We start from the raw sequence: 26,072 nt of genomic DNA, 5'->3' as shown, positions 1-26,072 counted from the left end.
TGGATTATAGTACCCTTCAAGGATTGATGTGAACATGCAGGCTTGAATGCATGGATGTTGATTTACTTTTGAGGACCCTAGTGGATATAAAAAACTTCACATGTTAAAAAGAAAAAATTGTTTCTTCTCAATAACCCTGAACGTGGTTTGTTGTTTTCTATTTGTTTAGATCATTTCCCAGCTTTGCTTATTGAGAATTCAGAACGCCAAATATTGTCTTCCTTTTCACGGTGCTTGCAGGTGCCAATGAGATGAAAGTTTCTGCAGTGAAGGTGGGGGTGCAATGTCTTTTCTGGGGACATGCGGGTGCTGACATCAAAGATGCTGGAGAAGGGTTAGTTTTCACAATGGTGAGGATGGCTATGCTGGTGACTGAAACTGCAGATGGTGGTGGATAGTAGCGGTTCTTATAGTTTTAGAGGTGGTGGGGATGCTGGAAATTGTCGGAGCTCACTCTTCAACATCTTCTTGTCTTGCCATTCCTGAAGGCCAATCTCAACCAAGCAAGTCTTCAGGAGGGGCTGCAAAGCCCTGTTGAGTGATGGGCTGACGCTAATATTTTGGCAAACCTGATGACAGTAGGAAGATTCTCAGCTTTGGGAGATGCCCATTTGCCAGGTCACCAAACAACTGAGCTATTGATATGATCGAGTCTAGAGCCGGGATTTAGATGAGAAAGAAGGCAATGAAGAGAATTCAAGGACTGACCAGTGAGAAGCCAGACATAGATGGGCTGACGGACGGATATGGAGATGTCACTATGGCCGAGTGGTTCTTGGTGATATGGTGAACATGGATGCTTTTCTGCCAGTACTGTTGTTGTAGACAAAGCCTTTGGTTCTGGTTCTCTGATGCGGTTCACAAGTGTTCAGGAGTTGATGTTTTACAACTGTGAAAGAGCTGAAGAAGCTCAAATCCATGGAATTGAAAATTTTGTCCACGGATCAAGTGCTTGAATTGGGGTCTTCTGTTATGAGCAGAAAAAACGGGGCTCGGTGCAATTGGCCAAGTCCTTGTTCTAATTGAATAAGTCTCCAAACAGTTCAGTCTCGGGAACCTTTCTTTTGTCAAAAATCAGCATAGTCATTAGTCAATGGCATACGAGAGGAGGGCACTGCTTGCTGTGCTATGCCTGGTGTTGTGGCTGTGCGAGATCATCTTGATGATGTCGAGCCCCTAACTGCAAAGATTTCAAATTGTAGTACCCAAGTGAATATAATGTAGGCGTCATACGATACACACAAGGATCATAGGGAGAGAATTAAGAAGATCATAAAGAAACGGAAAAATTTTTATGGGTAAGGATGTTGAATGAGGGGAATTAAAACCGTGAAGATATGTTTGGTTTTAGAAAATTCCAGGAAAAATGTAAATGAAGGAAAATATAAAGTTATGTTTGGCTTCTCAAAAGTACTAAGAAATTTTTTTTTAAGGAAAATGTTTTTCTCATTTTTTATTATATTGTGAAAAATATTAATAAAAATGAAATGTAATTGAGATTCATTAAAAATTTATGTATTTTAAAATTATTTAAACTTTATAATAAAAAGTTAAAATAAATTAAATGAGTTTGAAATAACATATAAAAATAATTTAGTGATTTTAAATCTGTTTTTTATTTTTCTTTACCTTTTTTTTTTTTATACTTTTCTTCATAATTTTTTTTCCTTATATTTTTTCTTAAAATTTTCAAGAACTAAACATAGCCTAAATGAAAATAAAAAGAAAGAGAAATTGAAGAAAAATAAAAGATACATTCAAATTTGATAAATTATTTTTATATTTTACTTTAAAATCATTTTACTTATTTTAACTCTTCCATATAAAAATTAAATAATTTGAAATTATATAATTTTTTTTTAACTAATTTTAATCATATTTGATGTTTTATATTTTTAATGATGAGAAAATAATTTTCTTTAATATTATTTTTTTCTTTCTCAGTACCTTTGAGCATCAAACATTACCTATATTGCTCACAATTAGTCAAATCCATTGTAATCCTCTGCTCTCGGTCATAAATCCTCCTCCCTCAACTAATTACTTCTGGCTTCAGGCCAAGGGCTGCAGGGAGATGTGTAGTTGGTTTCTGTTGTGCCTTTTGCCACACAGGCTGAATGTTTCAGATGCATCAACAACATTTAATTAAGTCTATAAGATGGATATGATAGGCCAAGCAGGCACCCGAAAATAGCAGTGAAGGAGGTGGATAAGCCGGGACATGAGATGGATTCAGACAGAATTTTGAGGGGCAGATTGCTACTTTTCCAAAACCCAGAATGCCAAATGTTGTGTACTTCTCTTCTTCTTTAGCTTAACCCTTGCCTGGCATTACTTATACAAATTAAACCTAGAATCTTAATGATTTTCCCTGCATGGGTAAGCCAAGAAAGGACGATAACCAATATGCTGTAAGAGCTGAGGGAAGGGTTTGGTTGCTCATGAGGGCAAACACCTTTCTTTGTACCTCCCACATTAGGAGCATCGCATTGATCTTTTGGTGATCATCCATTACTGACAACCTTTCTTTTGAGCTAGCTAGCTCCCATATTGAACATCTCTAAGCATTTGGGCCTTGGAGTTGTACTTTCTGTTGGTTTGATGGGAGATGGTTGTATAGGCTCTTGAAGATGATTAAGCTAGCCCAAAACTGAATAGAGTAATGTGGTAACGAACTCTTTCAACTATGTAGATATTGTCCACCGTGAGTCCAATGGATCCTTATGATATTAAAACTTGTTTACATGATTGAAAGGAACTCATATATATAGTAGTAGACAATTTCCCCGCCTTTGAAATTGAAAGAGCCCATTAGATTTAAAGTGAACAAATTTTATATGATTGATAACGGATAGTTACAAATGCACTAATTAGAAAATGATTTGTAGGTTGATGGGGTTTGATGGGTTTGGGAAAGAGACTTGGATTCATTGCTTAGCACCTCATCACATGAGGGATTGCCATGGATTTTTTTTTTTATACTATAAAATCCATTACCAATCCACTCTGATATAATATTCTAAAGTGAAGATTGCTTTGATTAGTTTAAATAATCCTATTCTATTTCCCACGTTGAGCATATCTTATAGAGCTTTTACTTTTGGAGTTGTAGTTTTTGTTTGTTTGATAGGAGATGATTGTATAAGTTCTTAAAGATGATCAACATGATCCAAAAATGAATAACGTGATGTTGTAACTAACTTTTTCAATCATGTAGATTGTTCACTTTAAATCCAATAGATTTTATGACTTTAAAATATGTTTATATAGTTAAGAGAAGTTCATACATATACAATAACAAAAAAAAAATCCGCCTTTTAAAACTGAAAAGGCCAATTAGGCCCAAAGAGAACAATATATATATATATATACATGATTAAGAAGGGATTGTTATAAATGCACTACTTGAAAAAGGTCTTGTGGGTTGATGGGATTTGATGGGTTTAGGAAAGGGACTCGAATTCATTGCTCAATGCTTCATCGCATGAAGGGTTGTTGTGGAAATTTGTTTCTATTATAAAATCCATTATCAACCCACCATATGATATCATATTCTAGAGTGAAGATTGCTTTGATTAGTTTAGATGATCATATTCTAACTTCCATATTGAACATCTCTTATAGATGTTTTAGTCTTGGAGTTGTAGTTTTTGTTTGTTTGATGGGAGATGGTTCTATAGGTTCTTAAAGATGATCAACCTAGTCTAAAAATGAATATAGTGATGTTGTAATAAACCTTTTCAACCATTTAAATATTATCCGCTTTGAGTCTAATGAGCCCTTACAACTTTAAAATATGTTTATATGATTAAGAAAAGTTCATTAACTTTGATAAGAGATGCTTGTACAGGTTCTTAAAGATGATCAATCTAGTCCAAAAATGAGTAGAGTGATATTATAATGAACTCTTTCATACATGATTATTGTTCACTCCAAGTCTACGTACAAATTTTTATGACTTTAAAATATGTCTACATGATTAAAAAGATATCATACATATATAGCATCGTAAACATTTTCTACGTTTTAAAATTGAAAGGGTCCATTAGTTAGATTTAGAGCAAACAATATTTATATGATTGATAACAAATGGGTACAAATTCATTTGTTGGGGTGCAATAATGTTGCTCTTAAACCCGGAAATGAGTCATCCAAATGATGATTTTTAAAACAGTCATGTGGGGTGTGATGTCAGATGCCATAAAAGTTTGGTCAACTCTCATTGAGCATTAATTGATTTTCAGATAAGATGGTCAAATCTTGATCTTAGAATTGATATTAGAGATAGAAACATGCATGATTATCATGCATGTGCTTTGGATTTGCTTTGAACAGTTTAGATTATAGAAACATGTAACATTCTCATGGAGATGCTTTGGTTTTTGAACCATACATAAATATTCTTTGTTATTTTGAAAGTGGTAAAATGCTTGAAAGCCTATGGTTTAAAGAAAACAAGGGAAAGTGTTTGTTGAAATTTCTTACCCATTGGAGTTCTAGGCTTATAAATGATATGTCAACCTTCTAGATAACTAGACTTAGGTGGTGTTTGTTTTTTTGGCTTTTTGCTGAAAACCATTTAGTTTTAGAATTTAGGTTGTTTGTTTTTTTACTTTTTCATGACTTATTATAAACTTTTTACTAAATAGAAAAAGCCAAAATATGTGGCTTTTTCTAAATAGAAAAAATAACACAATGGTTTTTTTTACTTTTTAATACTTAATAGAAATAAAATACTACAAAAACAAACAACCTAATATTTAATACTATTAAGTATTAAGGTTCTATTTAGAATTAAATAAAAAAACAAACACCACCTTAGAAAAGAGAAGTTAATTATTTTCTTCTCAAAATAAGATTATAAAACTAAGGAGTTTAAATGATATTGAATGTGAAGTTAATAACATATAAATAAAAGTATTGAGGTTCACTCTTTGTTGTATTTCATTTAATAACTTTTATTATATTAAAAATATTTAAGACACCAATACTATCCAAAGAAGGAGACAATGGTAAACCTTATAAGTCATCTTAATTGGGGGTCATGAATATCAACTTGCCTTTAGAAAAATTTGCAATAATAATAATAATTTTTTTTTAATAACGATAAAAATAGTATTATTATTTATTTATTGTCAAGACTTGTGATGATTTGATGTGACTAAAAATGATTTTTCTAAAAATATTTCCCATTTCTAAACACAGAAATGATAATATCTTTAAAAAAAAAACCTATTTTATCAAACCATCCAACTGTTGTCATGATGACAATAGGACAAATTTGTTTGGATACTCGTTCTATTTTATCTCTAAGTGGAATTATTTAGATTTAAAATAAATGGGTTAGAGATAGGTTTATGATACTTTTTTTAAACCCAAGCAGATTCAAGTCATATTTATGATTATTTTTTTAAAATAATTGAATTTAATTTAATTTTTTATTTTTCAATTTTTAACACATATAAAATGATTATTTTTAATAAAATAATTTATAAAATTACAATATTTTATTAATTATAAAATATATTTATTTTTAATATATTAAAATAATTAAAATTAGAAAGAAAAAAAAAAGATTCTCATACTTGCCCTACCCCATTTAATTGTTTTATTAGGATGGGGAAGAAAATTATTTGTATAAATGAGACAAGTCGAAATACGGGTAACCTGTCTCAAACCCATCCCATTGTCATTTCTATTGAGAATAGACAATTTTTTTTTTAATTATTTTCATTTAGTTTCATAAATTTATATTTCCCAATTTTCAAATGCAACATTATAGTTTTTTTTTCCCAATTTTTTGGTATATATTTGACTATATATTTTCTTATCAAATAATAATAATAAGACATTTTTATACCCATGTACTAGAACCCATTATTTTTTGTTTTATTTTAATGGAGACACGTTTAATATCCGATTAGTTAGTGCAAACTTCTTTTAATTTAAATTAATATACCATGCATGCACAAGAATATTTATGCAAATCTAAGGAAGAATATTACCAAATACTTTAATAATTTTAACATTCACATTTGATCTTAATTTTTTTTTGCAAATCTAGAAGGAATATTACAATTTACAAAATATTTTAATAATTTTAATACTCTTATTTGATCTTTTCAAAAATATTATTTTATTTTTGCATTAAAAATATATCAAGGTTGGCTAACGCAAGTGAAACGTGACCTAATTTGGATCATGTAGATTGGATATAAATTTTTTTTTTTTGTTGAAATGAAATTCCTTTGTCTTTTATGAATATTTTAAAACCTAAAGATGATGAAATAAAAATCATGAATTATGAACTCTAATCAACATCTTTTTAATTAATTCCCCCAAAAGTTTGGAAATTGATGTACTTAAAAGAAAATAATTATTTATAAAAATTGAGGAATTAAATATTTTTTTTTGGAAAAATAAAAAGTGGGAGTTTGTCCTTATAAGAACCAATCAAATTACAACACCTATGCAATTGAGGTGTCCAATCTATCATTGGTTTGTTATTTTCATTCAAATTAGAATTTTATTAATATTGTAATATATATAACATAATTGATTTTTTTTCCCAAAATGAATAATACTAATTTAATATTTTATTTAAAATGAAATTGAAAATATAGTTTAGTTTTTTTTATATATAATTTTTTTTTATTATATACACAAATTTAATAATAAATTATGGACATAGTATTTTGTCTCATTTTGATTTGGTTTGTAATTAATTATATTAGGATGATGTGCTAATAAACTTAAGGTAATTACCCAAGGAAGAGAGGGTGAATTGAATGATTGTCACTTTTTAAAAATTTAAACAATTAAAAATGCAAGTTATGATGACAACTAAATCTATAAAAGAGTAATTGCTTATGAAATAAATAGAAAATCAAGGAAGATAATATGCAAATACAATATTTTTATAATAGTTCGGTGCAACTTGACTTATACCTACTTTCCTCGAACTTTAATCACATTAAAAGTAGAGTTTCACTACTAAGACTCTCGGCCTAAACCTTCAAACTCTACTCTTAAATTATGTTTTTAAAGGATTCTTTATAACTATAGGACTTTTAAAGTTAAACTCTCCAAATTATCTCCAAAATTATGATTTCAAGAGATCCTCTTAATAGATACCCCATTCTTGATCTCCCATGCTTGGCAATCCTTGTAAAGTTTACGAGTAAATAAGAATAAAATCTTAGGTTATAAATTTGGTTCAAATGGATACAAAGAAAATAAGACTGAGTTGTATTAAGATAAAATGCAATTTTTTTTTACATTTTGTCTTAATACAAGAGCTCGATCGGTTGATTGAATAATACTTTACACATTATGAAATTTTTGCAAGTTTCAAACCAAATTATGAAAAGGGAATAATGATTATTAATTCCTTAATCAATCTTTGAAATCTTTTTAAAATGGTTTTAACAAAATTAAAACTTATGGTTTTCCTCAAACCAAATTTTGTTCTAATTTATAAAGAAATTAAAACCAATTTAGTACTTAGATGAACTTAAAAAAAATTAGATGCATAAATAAAAAATGCAACACATTATGATTGTAGTATACTAACAATCTTATAAAAAGATCCTACAAAAAATATTAAACTTAATGAATCTTCTCGTTTAAGTTTTCTTTTTTCTTCTTTTTGATTTCTTCTGGGTTTAATATATCTTCGTAATTGTCTCTTTGAAAATCTTCTTATCAGATCACACTTTAAAAAATAAAAATCATTATTTTTATACCTTATTTTGATCAAAACTAAGATTAATAAAACCTATGTCAAATAATTTCTCATTTTTAATAATGACAAAACTAAAATTATTAAAATGCTCTCCCTTAATATATGTTGCTTTTGATTTTAGAAAATATGTATGCAAATTTAAGAACTTTAAATAGTATATTAAAAGTAGTAAAAAATAATATAATTAATATAAATAACATAGAGAACAAGTAGTAATTGACAAGATAAAGATACGAGGCAAGAGATATACATATATAATCAATCAATCAATCATATAACATCATGAGATTTCTAAAATAATATCATTATCTTGGTAAAAACAACCCAAGTAATCATCAATAAAAAGTCTCAAATAATCATAATGAGAAGGGAGACATTAATAGATCCTATATAATGTCATAAAATTAAACATCAAGCATAACATCATTATTAAAAAGAGGTTTCTTTAAATACAAAAAAATTATTCCTAAATCAGAGAGGAAAAGAGGCTCTGACTTTCTCTTTTATCATAAATAACTTACATATTAATTATGGTTAATTGTAAAAGGTTGCAATGACTGAGGTACCATCTGCACAACCAACTACATATGGTAAGTTAGTGTTAAAATCCTATTAAAAAGAAATTTCATTTTCTCAACTAAAATCACAGGTTAGGCAAGTAGTAGAATTTCTTGTCCAATTGCTTGGAATCTTGAATTGGTTTAAGAGGCTGACCTTAGGATATATATTTTAAACAATAGTAATAAAACATGGGATTTTATCATACATCTCCCTTTACCTCGTTTTCTTGATGGATTTACTTTGTAATGTTAAATCCATACTGGCCCACCACTTGAATCTTTTTTACCTACTTAATTTTATATGAACTTTGATAATGACCTTCGTCATGCTTACATTTCCTTTGCCTACTTAATATTATATAAACTTCGATAATGGCCTTCGTCATGCTTACATTTCCTTTACGATTTAACCGCCAATAAAAAATTATAGGCCTGTCATCTAAGGGGGTGTTTGGTACACAAGAATAGAGAATGGAAATAGACATCTCATTCATTTTCTTCCTTATTCTTATGTTTGGATAAATGTTAAGAAGACAAAATGAAATAAAAAATTATTCAGGTAGAAATCAAATCCAACTTATAAGTCGGATTTGAATTCATCAAAAGTAGGTGGTATTCTGATTCATTAAACTCATTTGATAATATAAAATAACCTAAATTTATTATTTACCCTCTTATCTCATTCTTCAAGCCCCATGTTTATCTTCTTTACAAAGCTAGAAACTCATTCATCATCCACTTCTCATTCTTCAAGCCTCATGTTTATCTTCTTTACAAAGCTAGAAACTCATTCATCATCCACTTCTCTGCAATAAGTGATTATCCCAAACTGAATCAATGAAACCTTAATCGACATTAAGAAAAATTTTGATAAAAAAAATGAATATTTAAAATTTTTTAAGGTTATGGATTTTATCGGAATATGATACTTGTTGAAAATTAGAATGAAATTTGAATTCTTTTATTTCCTCTTTTGGAAATAGGAAAAACATTTGCTAACTTTGAGAATTTAAATATTAATATATATATATATATATATATATATATATATATATATATATATATATATATATATATATATATATATATATATATTGGTAAAATTTAATTTTATAACTACTTAAGCATGTCAAATTATTCAATTTTTTAATAAAAATAATAATTGAATATTTGTACATTAGGTTATATGATTTTTTATGGTTAATTTTTTATTTATTGAGTATATATATATTTTTAGTCTTATTATTTAATAACAAAAAAACTCTCAAAATTTATTTTTTAAAAATAAAAAAATTTATTTTAAATTATATGTAAGGATATTATTGTAAATTTATTTCTTTTTCAAATTATATGTAAGGATATTATTGTAAATTTATTTCTTTTTCAAATTATATGTAAGGATATTATTTTAAATTTATTTCTTTTTCATTTTCATTCCTATTATTATCAAACATTGGAATGAAAACAAATAATCATTTCAATCTTGCATTCTTAAGTTCATCCAAATGCTAGAAATTGAATCATCAAATTCATTTCTATCCACTAAGAAATAGGAATGGAAACAAAATATTCATTTCCATTTCATATTCCGACGTACCAAACACCCCTAAATTTAATCTCTTTCATGTTTTTACTTGAAAATTATTATTTTTGACATAAATACCCTTGATTATTTCAAGTATTTACATAAATGTTTTAAAATAAAAGATTATTTTTACCAGAAAAGCATGAGGGTATTTTTGTCAAAATGTGACCAAATTAGGATGAAATATTAGATTTTCAAAATTGGGTTTTCAATGACCATTTTAATCAAATAACCCTTTTTGTTTTAGGGTTACATCAAAATTAAATCATTTGTTAAATGAAAATTAATTTCATTGGACACTAGAAAGAAATTTGAGAATTTTTGAAGAGTTATGATTTGGATTTTTATAATTAACTATAGATTCTTATAAAAATATTTTTAATCAATAACACTCTTAATGAGAAAGCTTTAATGAAAAATCAATTAACATCAAGGAGATTAATAAAAAAAGAAATGTTTTCTATAGTCTTTTTAATTAATTATTATGTAATAAAAAGGTAATTTTGAGAAATAGTGCCTACAAAGTTTGATATTGTGATTCTCTAGATTTTTAAAATAATTTAAAATTTTTATTAAATATATATCTAATTTTTATAAGAATAATACATTAAAACATTAAGATACACAACTTCTAATCTTTCTAGAATCTTTCTTAAATAGACTAACATCGTTGCTTTAGGTGAAGTTAAAAGATTAAAAAATTTAACTTATTTAACGACAAAATTGAAAAAAAAAACCTTAAGAACCAAAGTACAAATAAGACATAAGGGTATAATTAAGATTTTCTTTTCATTTAAGAAGTTAAATTCAAGTTTTGTAGCATCATAGCAAAAGTTCAAAAAAGATGGTTTTTATTAGAAAGAAAGCTAGAATCTTTAACCAACATAATAATTCTTAACCAATCCCCATCATGGCCATCATAACCTTCAAATTTAAGAAATGGAGTTCACCTCTATGACCTACAATGATGTGTGTTTCATGCCTTTGTCAACAATATACGCTAATAATTAATACAAGTCTAAAATCATTCCATGGTACAAGTAAACAATATATCATGGTGCAATAGTTGTTAGTTGTGAAATTTGTCAAAATTTGTATCTTGTTAAGATCTGTATCGCGATAGATATTATTGCATTGTCAATATTAGGAAAAGCATAATAAAGATATCTTACTTCTTCCATAAGACATAATGTATAGATTATATTTTTTATCGACCATGAAATTTGTCTATATGTTTGATTAAAAATACCAATGTGACGTCAATGTTATAGAAAGTAACAAAAAAACTATATTGCTTCTCCTAAAAGATATAATACATCAATATTTTTTGGTTGGTTTCGAAATTTGTCGCCAAATTCTTTAAAGGTATTAATGTAATGTCAATATTAAAGTACAAAAAAAAAAAAAAAACCTTTATTGCTTCTTCAATAAGATTGAATATGTACTCTAAAATTGTATAATAGATCACAAAACTCAACAATATATGGAAAAAAAAAAAACAAATTTAAGAATAAAATGTTACAATCATAGATAAATTTATTTTTTAAAAGATGCAATCACATTAGAAGACACAATGCATTAATGTTTTTTGGTAAGTTTTGAAACTTGTCCACACATCCTTTGGTTGTTGCAAATATAGTATAATGTCAACATACAAAAAAGTATAATAAAGTTAAATTGCTTCTTTAATAAGATACAATGTGTCGATACACGAAAAAAACAAATTTAAGGTGAATTATTACAATCAATGATAAGTTTATTTTTAAACGAGATAATCACATTAAAAAGGACAAATTAAATAATGAATTTTAATAGTCATGATATGGAAGTGTTGTGCTTCAACATAGAATTATAATAAAGAAACCAAGGGTTAAAATACATATTTGGTGAATTGTGAAATTTGTTTGCACATATCGATTGATCTTTATTTATACGATAAAATACAATATATAAATAGTATTCGCCAGCGCTATGTAAAGACAAATTTAATAGCGGAGGGTTCTCATACAAAATAAGTTTTATATTTTTAAAGCACAAATCAGATAGGAATTAGAGGATATATGATCTATGAGATGATCAATTGATGTGGTGAAAAAAGGAGGGGGGTAGAGAAATAGGTGGACGAGAGAAGGGAGGTGACATGCCAACAAGAGTAGGGTAACAAATGATTGAATGATTGCACGGAAAAAGCCATCAAGAGGGGAGAGACTGTAGAAAAAAAAAAGAGCAATATTTGAATAATGTAATAAATATTTTGTTGCTGCAAGCAGTGGCACATGTAACCAAGTCGCATTCTTTCATTTCATGTAAGAGAGACTACCCCACATCCCTTCACCCATCAGTGTTATTGGTCATTCTTTTTATCTTCACGTGCTTGTGGTGCCATTTTGTGACTCCCCCTATAAACGAATTTTTTTGCACCCTCAATGCCCCACCAACACCAACCACACAACAACAATACCACCTTTTTTTTCTCATTCTTTCTAGTTCTTGGGTTTTATCTTCTTGAATCTTCAAATTCTGCAGACAATTGTTTTAATTAAGGATGGAAGAGATTAGTATTATACCCCAATCTTCAGCTGCTTCTCTTCTTGTGATGCCTCAGGAGCAGGCTCAGGCTCAGGCTCAGGCTCAGGCTCAGCCCAGCCTTCAGGAGAGGCTTCAGTTCATAGTGCAAAGCCAGGCAGAGTGGTGGGCTTATGCCATATTCTGGCAGACGTGCAATGATGATAATGGGAGGATTTTTCTAGCTTGGGGAGATGGGCATTTCCAGGGGGGTAAAGGGATGGTTCCCAGGCAGTTGGGGCTCAGAGGTGATCAGTCCAGAGCAGGGCTCTTCACCAGGAAGAAGGCAATCAAGGGGATTCAAGCTCTCATCACAGAGAACCCGGACATGGACGGGCTGATGGATGGAGATGTCACAGACGTGGAGTGGTTCTATGTCATGTCGCTGACACGGTGCTTCTCGGCGGGCGATGGGGTTCCGGGGAAAGCCTTGAGCTCAGGGTCTTTGGTGTGGTTGACTGGTGCTCAGGAGCTGATGTTCTACAACTGTGAAAGGGCTAAAGAAGCTCAAATCCATGGAATCGACACTTTTGTGTGTATACCAACTGGAAACGGGGTCCTTGAATTGGGATCTTCTGATGTGATCAGGGAAAACTGGGGGTTGGTGCAACAGGCCAAGTCGTTGTTCGGGTCTGACCATTTCATTGGCTTAGTCTCCAAACACTCCCCTCCCTCCGCCCCCATCCACTTCTCGTTTGCGGACATCGGGATCATCAGTGGCATACAAGAGGAGGAGGGAACTAGACAGGACAAAAAACCCATGGGAAATGCTAAGAAAGAAGGAATAGTTAATGGGTGTCAATCTTTATGCTTAGAATCAGAGCATTCCGATTCCGACTGCCCACTAGTTGCCGTCACGGTCGAAAAGAGAGTCCCCAAAAAGCGAGGAAGAAAGCCGAGGCTCGGCCGGGACGCCCCCCTCAACCACGTGGAGGCGGAACGGCAGCGGCGGGAGAAGCTGAACCACCGCTTCTACGCCCTGCGGGCGGTGGTCCCGAACGTGTCAAGGATGGACAAAGCATCCTTGCTAGCGGACGCAGTGTCGTACATCAATGAGCTGAAAGCTAAAGTCGACGAATTGGAGTCACAAGTTCACAAGGAATCCAAGAAAGTAAAGCTGGAAATGGCGGACACCACAGACAACCAAAGCACCACCACTTCCGTCGACCAAACCGGGCCAACACCACCACCACCCCCACCACCCCCAAGCTCCGCCACCGGTGGCGGGGTTGCGCTGGAAGTGGAGATCAAGATCGTGGGTCCAGACGCCATGATCAGAGTCCAATCCGACAACCACAACCACCCATCGGCCAGGCTCATGGGTGCCCTTCGTGACCTTGAATTCCAGGTCCACCATGCCAGTATGTCCTCCATCAATGACCTCATGCTTCAAGACGTCGTTGTCAGACTTCCTGACAGATTCAGGAACGAAGACGCCTTGAAATCTGCCCTTCTCCCTCTACTCGATCAGTAGATTTTCCATTCATTATTCACTTTCAGACCACTTTTTTCCCAAATTTTTCTTAATCTATTTTCTAATTTTCATGTAATTACCAAAACTAAAATATCCGTCTGCGTGACATCCATAGCCATCAACCTATTTTCAAATACCCAAAAATAATAATAATAATAATAACTGGTACACACTCTCTCTCTCTCTCTCTCTCTCTCTCTATATATATATATATATATATATATATAAATTTTACATTTTTGTTGTTAGTTTCTTGCAATTCCTAATGTTGAGTTGGTCCAATTTTGTATATATAATAATGTATAATATATAAAAATATATTTTTAATGTAATTAGCACGTGTTAATGTGTACTATATGTTATGATGAAGGTGTGGATGTGATTTTGTTCTGGGTCTAAAATATCCAATAGTGTCTCTTCTTTTGTGGACGCAATGGAAAGTGGGGTGGGGGTTGTTTGGGACATGGGAATCTTTGGACCCACGCACTTGTAAATATAACCACGTGCAAAATGTTTATTTGTCCTTATTATTCATTTAATTTATTTAAGGGCTTTTGCGTAATTTTATCACCTGTAGAGCCTTACCCAATCAAACTCTCATGTGTTTCCCTCTCCACTTTTTTCACCAAGCAATAATAAAATAAAGTGATTGTACTTAAAGTTAAGCCCCCACGTCTCCCTTTTCACTACCCACCATTTTTATATTATTTTTATTTTTGAATTAAAATAAATATCTGAAATTATAATTCTACCCGTACTTAAAATAAAAATAAAAAATAAAATAAAAAAACATCATCACCTAGCTTGAATATAAAAATATTTCAAAAGTAATATTTTTGATAAATAATAAATATTAGGGATGGTAATGAGATAAGTCCTATCCTTATTCCTTATCCCTTATCCATTCCACTTATTCAAAATAAGTTTTATCATTTTCCAATAGAAAACTTAAATGAGGGTAAGGTGGGTGGATGTGAAAAATTTTAATTTTTTTAAATTACTTTTAAAAATTTTAAATTACATTCAAATAATTTATTTATAGATAATTAAACTATTATAATTTTTTATAATTTATTTTATTGAAAAGTATTTTATTTTTATCATTATTTTATATATATTAAAAATAAGAATTTATTTTTTAAATCAATTTTTAATCTATTTATTTAAATTTCAAATTCATCTCAACAAAGACAAATGATAAAAAAAAATATTTTTTATTATCATTCCTAATAAATATTCGTGAATGTGCATATCATATTTTCTATTTTAAAGATTACTTTTATACAAAAACTTCGTAAGTTATTAATTTTGTTTTTTTAACTAATCATATAACTATACTTAAAAAGAATATAACATTTGATCACGTGGGTTACAAAAGATGATAAAGATTTTCAAATGAAAACCGATGACAAACTTTATTTTAAAAAGTAAATTAAATTAAATGATGAGATGTGACTTGTGAGAAGGAAACCCACTATTAATAAAAAAAATTAAAAATAAATAAATTTGTAGGTGTTAAGAATTAGTCACGTGTTAGACAGCAGATACTTCATTCTTATTCTTATTCTTATTATTATTATTATTATTTTCCTATTTTTAATTTATATGCAATGTTGACCTTTTTGCTTACCATTGGCCCATTTGGATCAATGAAGATCAAATCATGCAGTATGTTTGTAATTTTTAAAATTAAAATTTGTGGGAGTCAGGAAGATATAATTATGGCAGCATTATGGGTCCCTAAAAATTAATTAAATCTGGATTCTTTTTAGTAGTAGTGCTTTCAGTGATGAAAGCATTGGCATAATTCCATGATACCTTTAAGCTACTTTTGGCAGTCATATGAACAGTGATTTTACTTCTTTGACTCATTTTCTCGGGAAAACTTTTTCAGGCTCAATTCCAATTAATCGCTAGGAATTGTGTTTGGGCTAGGTCCTGAAATTTCAGAACGAGACAGGCAGACAGCAAAAGGAAAGTTGTAAATGTCTGGCTACTTTTGACTAAATTAGCCTCACTGAAAAAAAGAAAAAAAGAAAAAAGTAAGTAGAAAAATTATAAATAGATCTTCAGGGGTCATAATTATTGTTGTCTGATGATAGCCACAAATATGGGAACAGATATGAAAAATGCCACGAGTGTATGGGTTTGTAGGGTATGGATGACTGGCAATCTCGACTATATATCAAAACTCAATAATGAAATTTTCAACCTTCGGTCACCTATAAATAAATAAATGAGAATAAGATATAAATAAATAAAATTGATAAAAATAAGGTATAAAACAAATTGAGCATAAACTAATAAGATGTGTATACATGATAAGTCGTAAATGATATGATATTTCGAAAAAGTATTAATTCAGTATTATAGCAAGACCTTATTTTTAAAATAAATTTTTATTCTTTAAAATGTAATTAATGGATTTTTAAAACATATTTGATAAATTTTGAAATGAGATTGATTTTTTTTTTTGAAAATTAATTTAATCAAATAGATTTTTAAATTGAAAAAAAAACATGTTTGATAAATTTTGAAATGAGATTGATTTTTTGAAAATTAATTTAGAAAATATATTTAATTTTTTGTAAAATATTTTAGTAACTAAGGAGATATGAAGAAACACTTTTATTTAATTTTAAGGGTCCATTTGACACAGATTTTATGAGGTGCTTTTAGCCTAAAAAATATTTTTTTAAAAAAAGTTAGGCCTTGGCAAATTTTAGAAAATATTTTTAAAAATATAAAAAAATCACTTGTGACTTATAATTTTTTTTAGATAAACTCTTTACAGGTGAGTCATAAAATTACTTTTTAGAAAACACTTTTATTAAAAATACTTTGAGTAGAAATACTCTCTCAAATGCATTTTAATAGTGTGTTTGGTAATGATGTAAAAAAATGTTTTTAACTTTTTTTTTATCAAAAAAGTTGGTTTCAAATAATAAAAATATTAGAAACGTTTTTTCAAATATTAGAAAAGTTAGAAACGTTTCTTAAAATCATTTCCAAACAAGTTCTAAGAGCCCGTTTGGCAGTGATTTTTAAAAGTGTTTCTACCCTTAAAAACACTTTTAAATGTTTCTACCCTTATTTGGGATGAAAATAAAGTGTTTGACAAATTTTAAAAAACACTTTTTAAAATCTGGAAAAACACTTGAAGTGATTTTTAGAGAATCACTTAACAGATGTTTTTTTAAAAAAAACACTTCAATTTTTTTGAAATATTCCAAAAATGCCCCCAGTGATAAATTAATTAGAAAAATCTTTTTTTTTTTTAGAAATTAATAGGTGGTCATATATTGTTTTACTTTTAAAATTATCTTTTATTCAATGTTTTTATTTATTGATTCATTTAGATGTTTTTTGTAAATATTTTTTAAAATTTTAGTATAGTGATAAAAAAATTATTATTTTTAATTAGAAAAGTCTTTTTTTTTTTATTTATAGAAATTAATAGGTAATCATATATTGTTTTAATTTTAAAATTATCTTTTATTTAATGTTATTTTTTTAGTGATTTAGATGTTTTTTCATTAATAAAAAGTTTTTTTTGTTTATCATACCATTTTTTTTAATTAAAATTGTATGTCCTTTTTGATAATTTATTAATATTAAAAGTGTTTTTATATTTATACAATATATTATCAAAAACACTTTACGATCATTTTTTCTTATTATCATAAAAGTATTTTTCAGATAAATACTATATCAGAAAACACTTCAAATAAAAACACTTCCACTAGAATCACTACCAAACAGACTCTAAATCTTATTGTAAATTGGGTTCATCATCTTTTTTTCGTTTTCCTTTTATCAGATAAGCATGAAGAATCACGTTTACTTAATTTCAAATCTAATCGAAACACAATTCTTTATCTGATTCCTTTTTCTTTAATTATTCTTTTTCTTTTTTATCGTATCTGAATCGAGATTTCAAAGAAGATTATATTCTTAAAAGTAAAACAATTTTTAAAAATAAAAAATAAAACGTTTTCAAATAGATGGATGCTTTATGGTATTTGATGTTACATATATTTGGATTTATCCTAGAATATTTATCCATCCTAGGGATAGGGATAGGGCTAGGGAGAGCGGCACTGTTTCTCTCCCAACATGTTACCACATACCCTTGATTCAGCCATGAACACCCCCAATCAGAGAATCAGAGCATGTGCAATTATTACGTGAAGAATTCTGTGGCATGTTGCACACCTTTTACACACTGTGAAACCGGTTGGAAACTTCTTGCCTAAAGTTCCACACATGATGGTGAAGGAATGAATATGAAAATGAAAATGAAAATGAAAATGACTTATGGGTATTGGGCCACTTAATCCAGACACGTTCCATCTTATCCTCTGCCCTCCATTGTTTTTGCCAGCCCCCATGGAAAACCCAAGAAGCAACTTGAGTAATATTTTGTCATCTTGTGATCCTATAAGCCATGAAATATGCGTGGTGCTGTGTCATTTTCTTCCTGATCAAGAGGCAAATGGGAAATTTGCTATCTTACAAATCATCACAAACATTCATATACATATCCTATGAATAGATTATAAAATATCAATATCCACATCCGCCCAGAGGAAATTTACAGGAGAAAAATATTATTTGATCCTCTAATTCGTTTGTCATGGGCTTTAGATTAGGCTCGGGCTTGAACTTCGTCCCAGGCTTGGGCTTAAACTTCAAGCTTGAGTCCCATTCACAACTTCTCTCGCTCTTTTCAAATTTTGCAAGTATGATTTTGAAAGCCAAGGAAGTCATTCAACAGACAGCTGCAAGGCAGACAGAAGGTTCAATTTTAATTCTATTCATTTGTGAAGAATATCAAAATAAAGATTTATAGAGTCCACCTCAAGAACAATGTTAGATGGCAAGGAAACAGCTCCAAATTCTGCAATCGCTTTGGTCGGTCTCATGTACATGACAAAGAATGGAGAGACCATAAGGCCGAATCAACGTACCAGCAGCCAAGTAACCAAGAACAGGACTGCCTAAACATGCAGCAGATGATGGTCTGGTACAGGAAGGATGAGCAAATATGGTTTGTCAAGAAACCATATTGTCATGATCCTAACAAAATTTACTGCACTATATCTGGGCTGAGTTTAAGAAAGCAAGAGGAATGACAAACAAGGAAAGTGCAACCTCTGAACCCAACAAAACAATCTAATGACATAAATGTGTGAAAGAACCATAAAATTGTGACTGACCCCAAAACAAAGAATTCATCAGTGGAGACGAAAAGACAAAATGGTTGAGATTTATTTGTTAGAATGTTGATGGAAAAGCCAATCAATCAAGGGAGCTACAAAAGCTAAGAAGTAAATAAAAACTATATTGGATGGGCCCTTTTTTTGTTGACTTGGCAGCTAGAATTATGCTTACTACTAATGCACCCAAACTTCCTCTTCATTGTCTTCCACATGCTAACTCCTCCCTTCATTTGCTTCCCTCCTATACTCTTCCCCTTCTCTATCTCCTTCCTCATTACATGGCATTCTCTCTCCAGCTCCATCACCTTGCTACCCATCTTCTCCATCTCCCTCCTCACTCCTCCTCCTTCACTGCAACCCAATTCAACTCCCCCTCCCTCCTCCTCCTCCTCCTCCTCATCCTCCTCCTCCTCCTCCTCCGCCTCAGCCTTCCTCGTGATGGTTTCCCGCAGCTGTAGCTGCCCAACAAACAGCACCTGCACAACCACCCTGAGTGGCAGCCTTTCGTTACGAGCCGCATGCTCAAGCGCTTCTGGGGACATCCTCTGGTAATCCAGCATTTGGCACGCCTCCTCCCGCTCAGCCTCCGTGAGGTGCTTGTGCTTGTCCAAGTAGATGTCAATGGCTCTGTACATTCCATCGGAGCTTCGTCGGGTTCCTCGTGATGTAACTGCTGCCATCTCTGCTAGTGACACGAACGTGCTTATCCTCAAGTCTATATCGCTTGCAACCTCCACTAAGAACTCTTCCATAAGCTCTGATACTTTGATGATTCCTGGAATGTCTAGGCTAGTGTTATTTCTGTAGAAGTTCTTCAGAATCCTCCTCACACACTCGGTGTCGTATTGAGTTTCCTTGGCATAACCTTGAGAAGGTATCAGGAGGTCTTCGACGGTGGCCTGATCGAGCTGCGTCCCGATCCTGATCTCAAGCCCATTTTTGCAGTCGGAGCTAGCTTCCAAGGAAACAGAAAAGCGGAGCATTTCAGACAATAATGAGCATGGAACAAGCCCTCTTTCACGAGGCAAAAGCCTCTCCACCGCTTCAATGACCTCCCTCTGAGCGTTCCTCTTGTAGATTGACGTCTCTCCCCCTCCTGTATTGCCCGAGAAGCCCCACTTCTTCACATACTCACAAAGCGAGGCGGCCACATACTGTGACGGGACTTTGTGCTTCACCATTGCATCAATGATAGGCGTGTAGAGGCGGAGAGACAATGTCGACAGACTCTCCGATTCCCAGTCAATAACAAAGAGCCTCCTCCGCACATTTGGCTTATAATCCTCATCATCCTCAATATCAACACCACTCGTCCAAGGCCTGATCGGCTGCCCAAGAAGGTGAGGATCGGCCAGCGCCTTCCCAATGATGGACTCCAAACAGGCATCAACCAAACCAAGATGCATAGCTTGCTTAGCAACTTTTTCTGATGCTCGGAGAGCCTTGACAGATTCATTCCAACTCGGGAGTACCCTCTCCCCAAAGAGGGTAAGAGCTTTCTTCAACAGGTTATCAACACTATGGCTTTCCGTCATCCCCAGGTAGTGGGCAAGGCAACAAAGGGGAACAATGTTGTCAGTGGACAGGTTGAGCTCAAAGCCACGGCAGAATCTTACTACAAGCTCAAACGTTTCTGGGTCAGCTGGGATGTCGCGTAGGACATACGAGAGATCTTGACAAGGATTCTCTTTGAGTAATGCAGCCACTCTGGAGGACCTTAAGGCCAGAAGCTCCTGTACAGCCATCGATGACCATTGTCAAACAGATAGCATTCGATTCCTACACAATTAAGGGCATTCCATAAACGCATAGCCCTAGTTCCTATACTCACCCTATCTGGTGCCATGTTAGAGTCTCCATTCTGTTAAAATCTTAGAATTTGTTGGTATATTGTTATTAAGAAAACGGCTTTTCAACTTAGAAAATATATTTTTCAAAACAATTAAAATTTGAGAGATTATTTCTACTTATGATTTAAAAACAGTTTTCTGTTTTTAAAAATAATGAACTATTTTTAAAAATTCTTAATATTGTTTCATCCTTCTTCTGTCCAAATAATTTTTAAAAAATAAGTCAAAATTGTTGTCATCAATTTAAAATAAAAATAAAAATAAAAATCATAGACCTATTTGATTATATTTTCTGAAACTTATTTTTAAAAATTATTTTTTGTTCTTTAATTTAAAAACAAGTTTTGATTCCTAAGATATTTTGAAATGTTTTGTTGAGTTTTTTAAGGGAGAAAAAACTTTCTAAAATGATTGATTGAGAAAACTATTCTTCTATTGTTCTAACTTCAAAACACATTTCATAAATTTTGAATTGAAAATAATTTGAATTTATTAAATCCCTAAAAATATTTATCAAAGGATTTTAATTTTTTTTTTTTCTCATATTATGCTTCGATTTTGCACTCTTTTAACTTTTGCACTCTTTTAACTTTTGTTCTCGTGCATGGAAGGCAGCTTTAAGGGTTTTGAAAAAACAATCTAAAAGGGGAAAGAATACACATGAAAGATAATGCTAATGATATGGTTTTTTTCTTTCTTACTCTGTTTAGAACAAATGGAATGCCACGTACATGGATCTGCACCTCACCTGATGGATATGTACTCATGTTCAACCTGAAATGCCAACACCCAGATTAAAAAATTTTTTTTTTAGAAAAAAAAAAAACCCATTTCTAAATTTAGCCAAAGATTATTATGTAGTGAAAAATAAAAGGTTAAAGAGAAATTCCTTCAATTATTTCTTTACAGATATTAAAATAATAGTTATGGCATTGTATGTGGGTAGGAAAGAGATAGAGATTTACCAAGAAGAAGAAGAAGAAGAAGAAGCGGATGATTCAGACTTTTTCCTGATCAAAGCCATCTTTTTCTGAATCTCTTCAGAGTAACAATATGCCTTTGACCAGGTCAGCCTTTCTCTTCACACTGTAAACTTCTGCAACATAACAGATTTCTTAGTATCCAAACACTTAGAAAGAAAAACCAAAAGAACAACAACACAAAAGAAAAAGAAGAAGAAGAAGAAGAGGGGATTTTGCCTTTTTTTTTTCTTCTTTTTTTTGCCTTTTTCTAGCCAACTCCCTGAACTCAAACAAACATTTCAAAGAAAAATTGAAAGAAAAATGTTGTGTTTACATCAAATCCTAACAAACTTATCATTTGTTTTTTTACACATCCTTGTAGTTATGGAAAATTACAATGACTCCTCCTAGAATTCTCTCAAATTATATAATTGCCTCCCATCAAAATTTAAATTCCCTTTTTAATAAAAATCTTTTATTATAAAAATATTAGAAAGGTTCGTATTAAATATTTTCATGCAAATCTTTCACACCCAATCATTTTATTTTAAATAAAAAAGAAAAATTATGTATTGCATCCACCTCATTTCTCTTTACATCCATTTAGGATTATAATTTTTTTATAAAATTTTTGAAGAAAATTATATTTTTTTAATGATATATAAATAAATAATCATCTTTAACAATGCTAAAAGTGCATTTTTACCTTTTCTTTCTTTTGGTATTTTAATTTTTTTTTTCTCTTTTTTGAGTTTAAAAAGGAGGGATCGAGCATTCAACACCTCTAAATACTTTTAAGGACATCTGATCTTATACCTCCAAACATTTAAAAACAACGATATTGTACCTCCGAATATCGAAAACTACCTCTAAACGCACTCACAGTCATCTAACATTATACCTTAGGACCCATATAAAGGTTTTTCTTTTTTAAAAAAAAATTTCTTTCACTTTTTTTTAAATGTTTTCACTTTTAAATCAATTCTAAAGTATTTCTAAATGTGTTTTAACTATTTTTATTTGTCAAGAGTTGTATAAATAATAAGTCGTAAACTTCATGTGGAATAAACATAATATTAGTGAATGGATTAAAAAAAATATACAAAAGATGTTGGAACTTGCTTCAAACCTAGTTTAAATACTTTTTTGTTGGCAAACTAGTTGGGAAGAGGAAAATATTTACAATTTGTTCTAAAGAAGAATGAAAAATAATTGATGAAAAATGGTTGAGAGTTTGATAAATTTTAAAATTATTGCGAGTTTTAAAAGTAAAATTTAAGTATTTGGTAAAATAGGTTGTTAAATTGATATGAAACTATGTAATGGCTGATGCTAAAAAAAAAATTAAATAATTTCCTTTGTTTTGATATATATATATATATAAGTTAATATTTAATTATATAAATTATTATACTATTTAAAATTTAATTATTTTTCTTTTATTTTAAAGAAAATTTTTTTGTTGTATATTATTTTTTAATTCAGGTAAACATATTTATTGATGTTTTTTATATATATTTTATAGTTAATGATCTCAATTAAAAAGGTTCATTTGGAAAATTAGCTTTTATTTATTTTCTACAACTACCATCCAGAAATTGAGTTGAACGATAATCACTTTCTAAAACCTATTACTAATTAAAAAAAAAATTGTTACTAAAGTAATTCCTAACAATACAAGACCAAAATATGAACCTAAAAACATAAAATTAGCTTTATTATTTGGTTTAAAGTATTTTTAATCAATTAAAAAAAAGTTCGTTTAGTAGTGTTTTAAAAAAATACTTTTAAATATAACTTTAATATTTAATAGTGTTAACTATTAGATTGTTTTTTTTATAATATTTTATTATATTAAGTATTAAAAAGTAAAAAAAAAATCGATATATTATTTTTGCTATTTAAAAAAAAACTAAAAATATTTTATTTTTTTATTCAATAAAAAATTTATAATAAGTCATAAAAAATAAGCAACTTAAAGCCTAAAAACAAATTACTTTAAGTAAAAAGTTAAAAAAAACAAAACCTTCTTATTTTAACCTTTTTGAGATGCAAAATTATTAAATTTAAAATATTAAAAGATAAAAAATAATGTCAACTGTTTTATATTTAGGTTATTGTAGACCCTCATTTTGGTCTAGGGTATTTTCAGGGCATATTTTCACCACTTTGAGGAGCTTTTTGGCAGCTGGTATGAGAGGGTGGCATGAGAGGAGTGATCCTAGAAGTAAGAAATCAGGGATTGACACGTTGCATGGGGATATTCTGGCAGTAGTGAGGCACGTATTTTTTTCTGTTAGAGGAGGTAGGTGCTGATTGGTGCAAAAGAACCTTTGGCAGGAGGTGGTGTTTTTTTTTAGCAGGCTGCCTGGAGATATTGTTGAGGGGGGCCTTAGCTGGGAGAAGGTGCTTTTGGGCTGCCAGCTGCATGGTAGTGGGGACGGTACCTGGGGCTGCAGGAGGGTGGTCTGAGAGCAAGCCGTTAGAGATATTTTCAGAGCAGGGAGGGCAGATTTTTCTGTGAGGAGGAGCTTATGAGGGAGAGAGGGGGTGACGGGTAGAAGCTGCAAGAACCTGGGGTGCATTTGAGGGAGGAGAGATGATTTTTGAGGTGATGGTTTTAGCTTGCGAGAGAGAGATGGAGTGGGAGCAGGGAGGTGAGTTTTTGGGGAGCTTAGAGAGAGATATTTTAGAGGGCATTGCTTAGTTGAAGAAAAAGGAGAAACACAGCAGTCTCCTTGCTCATTTCAGCTGGAAGGGGAGCCTCTCAGGTGCGTTTTCTGGACCACATACTTGTTGTAGTAGATTTTCTTGACATTGTTGTGTAGGTGTTATAATAATTTGTGCCTTGTTCTTCATGAAAAATTGATTTAAGAGTGATCCGATTCCTTTTTTTTTTATCTCTCCATTGGGTGTCTGAGTCATGTCTTTGGGTCCTATTTCCACTTATTTTCCCACCTATACATGAACCTACTGACTTCAACATAAGAAGAGGATCATGTAATTGTTTTCTTAAGTTCATTTGGATGCTCTGTTTTTGTGCTTGCTCCCTTGCTGTTCATATTCTGTTCTCAATGGCCATTCATACCCCCAAGGAGAAGGGTTTTGGTCCAGCCTGAGCTTTTGGTTTCATATGGGCATAGTTCCTAAAGCTTGGGACCAGAAGATGGTTTTGTGGAGTGTGTTTCCTGAGACAGGGGATTTTTCTTCACCTGAATGGGTCTTAAAAGAAGTCTTTGAACGTGGTCCGCTATCAATCAAGACTCAGGGTGTTATCCTCAGCTAGCCAACTCCTGTGGGGCTTTCAGCTATCAGAATACCTGCTAGCAGTCCTCATTTGGAAGCATGGGAAGCAGAAGTGCTCAAATGTGGCTAATAAAGTTGTTGTTGTTGCTGTTAAGGCTTTAAGGGAAATCCCAAGATGGGCTCTCGTGTGGGCTTTGGCTCACGTTGTTCAGCCCGGGGATTGCATTATGCTTCTGGTGGTCATCCCTCCTCACGACCGTGGTAAAAAACTATGGGGTTTTCCAAGATTTAGTAGTGATTGTACCACTGGTCAGAGGAGGTTTCATTCAGGAATCAGCTCAGAGCAGAAGGATGTTATTACAGATACATGCACCCAAATGATGCTTCAACTCCATGATGTTTATGACCCTGATATGATAAATGTGAGGATAAAAATTGTCTCTGGCTCACGATGTGGAGTAGTGGCAGCTGAAGTCCAGAGTGTTCAAACAAACTGGGTTGTCTTGGATAAACGGCTGAAACAGAGATGGTGGGAATCTTTGTGAAAACGAGAAGAAGTAACAGTTCTGTGACGTAGTGGCAAACGTGTTGGGCTTCAGGTGACTTCCAGATTTGATGGGTTGCAGGCTCGACTTCAATATTTGGCTATAATGACTGATGTGAAAGGCGTATTGAGGCCTGTTTCTCCTCATCGTTCTGTTATCTCCCATCATAAAGCAAGCTTATATGTAAGGGACTTTCATGGTTATCGGGTTCTTGTGGATGAGGATCTTGTTTCCCAAGAAGTCATAGTTTACCCTAGACTTGCACTCTACCAGGCAACTGTTGGCTATGTTGGTCCTGCGCTACACTGAACTGAGATGA

The 26,072-nt window shown here is 31.4% G+C and overlaps 2 protein-coding genes across 2 annotated transcripts; one reads left to right on the top strand and one right to left on the bottom strand.

Moving 5' to 3' along the window:
- The first annotated feature begins 12,137 nt into the window (after positions 1-12,137).
- Positions 12,138-14,096, top strand: LOC100262545 (transcription factor MYC2). Its single transcript, XM_002266739.4, has one exon. It carries the CDS (start codon positions 12,435-12,437, stop codon positions 13,926-13,928), a length of 1,494 nt encoding a protein of 497 aa, XP_002266775.1. The 5' UTR covers positions 12,138-12,434; the 3' UTR covers positions 13,929-14,096.
- A 4,627-nt stretch (positions 14,097-18,723) lies between these two features.
- LOC100257419 (BTB/POZ domain-containing protein At5g17580) lies at positions 18,724-22,186 on the bottom strand. Its single transcript, XM_002266787.5, has 3 exons — positions 21,966-22,186; positions 21,702-21,774; positions 18,724-20,883 (listed from the first exon to the last, which is right to left on the bottom strand). The coding sequence occupies exons 1-3, from the start codon at positions 22,022-22,024 to the stop codon at positions 19,270-19,272; spliced, it is 1,746 nt and encodes a 581-aa protein (XP_002266823.2). The 5' UTR covers positions 22,025-22,186; the 3' UTR covers positions 18,724-19,269.
- Positions 22,187-26,072: the final 3,886 nt, after the last annotated feature.

This window comes from Vitis vinifera, chromosome 15 (assembly GCF_030704535.1).
Source record: "Vitis vinifera cultivar Pinot Noir 40024 chromosome 15, ASM3070453v1".
NCBI classification, from domain to species: domain Eukaryota; kingdom Viridiplantae; phylum Streptophyta; class Magnoliopsida; order Vitales; family Vitaceae; genus Vitis; species Vitis vinifera.
The sequence above is the reverse complement of the archived record's forward strand: the minus strand, read 5'-3'. Positions and strand labels throughout refer to the sequence as shown.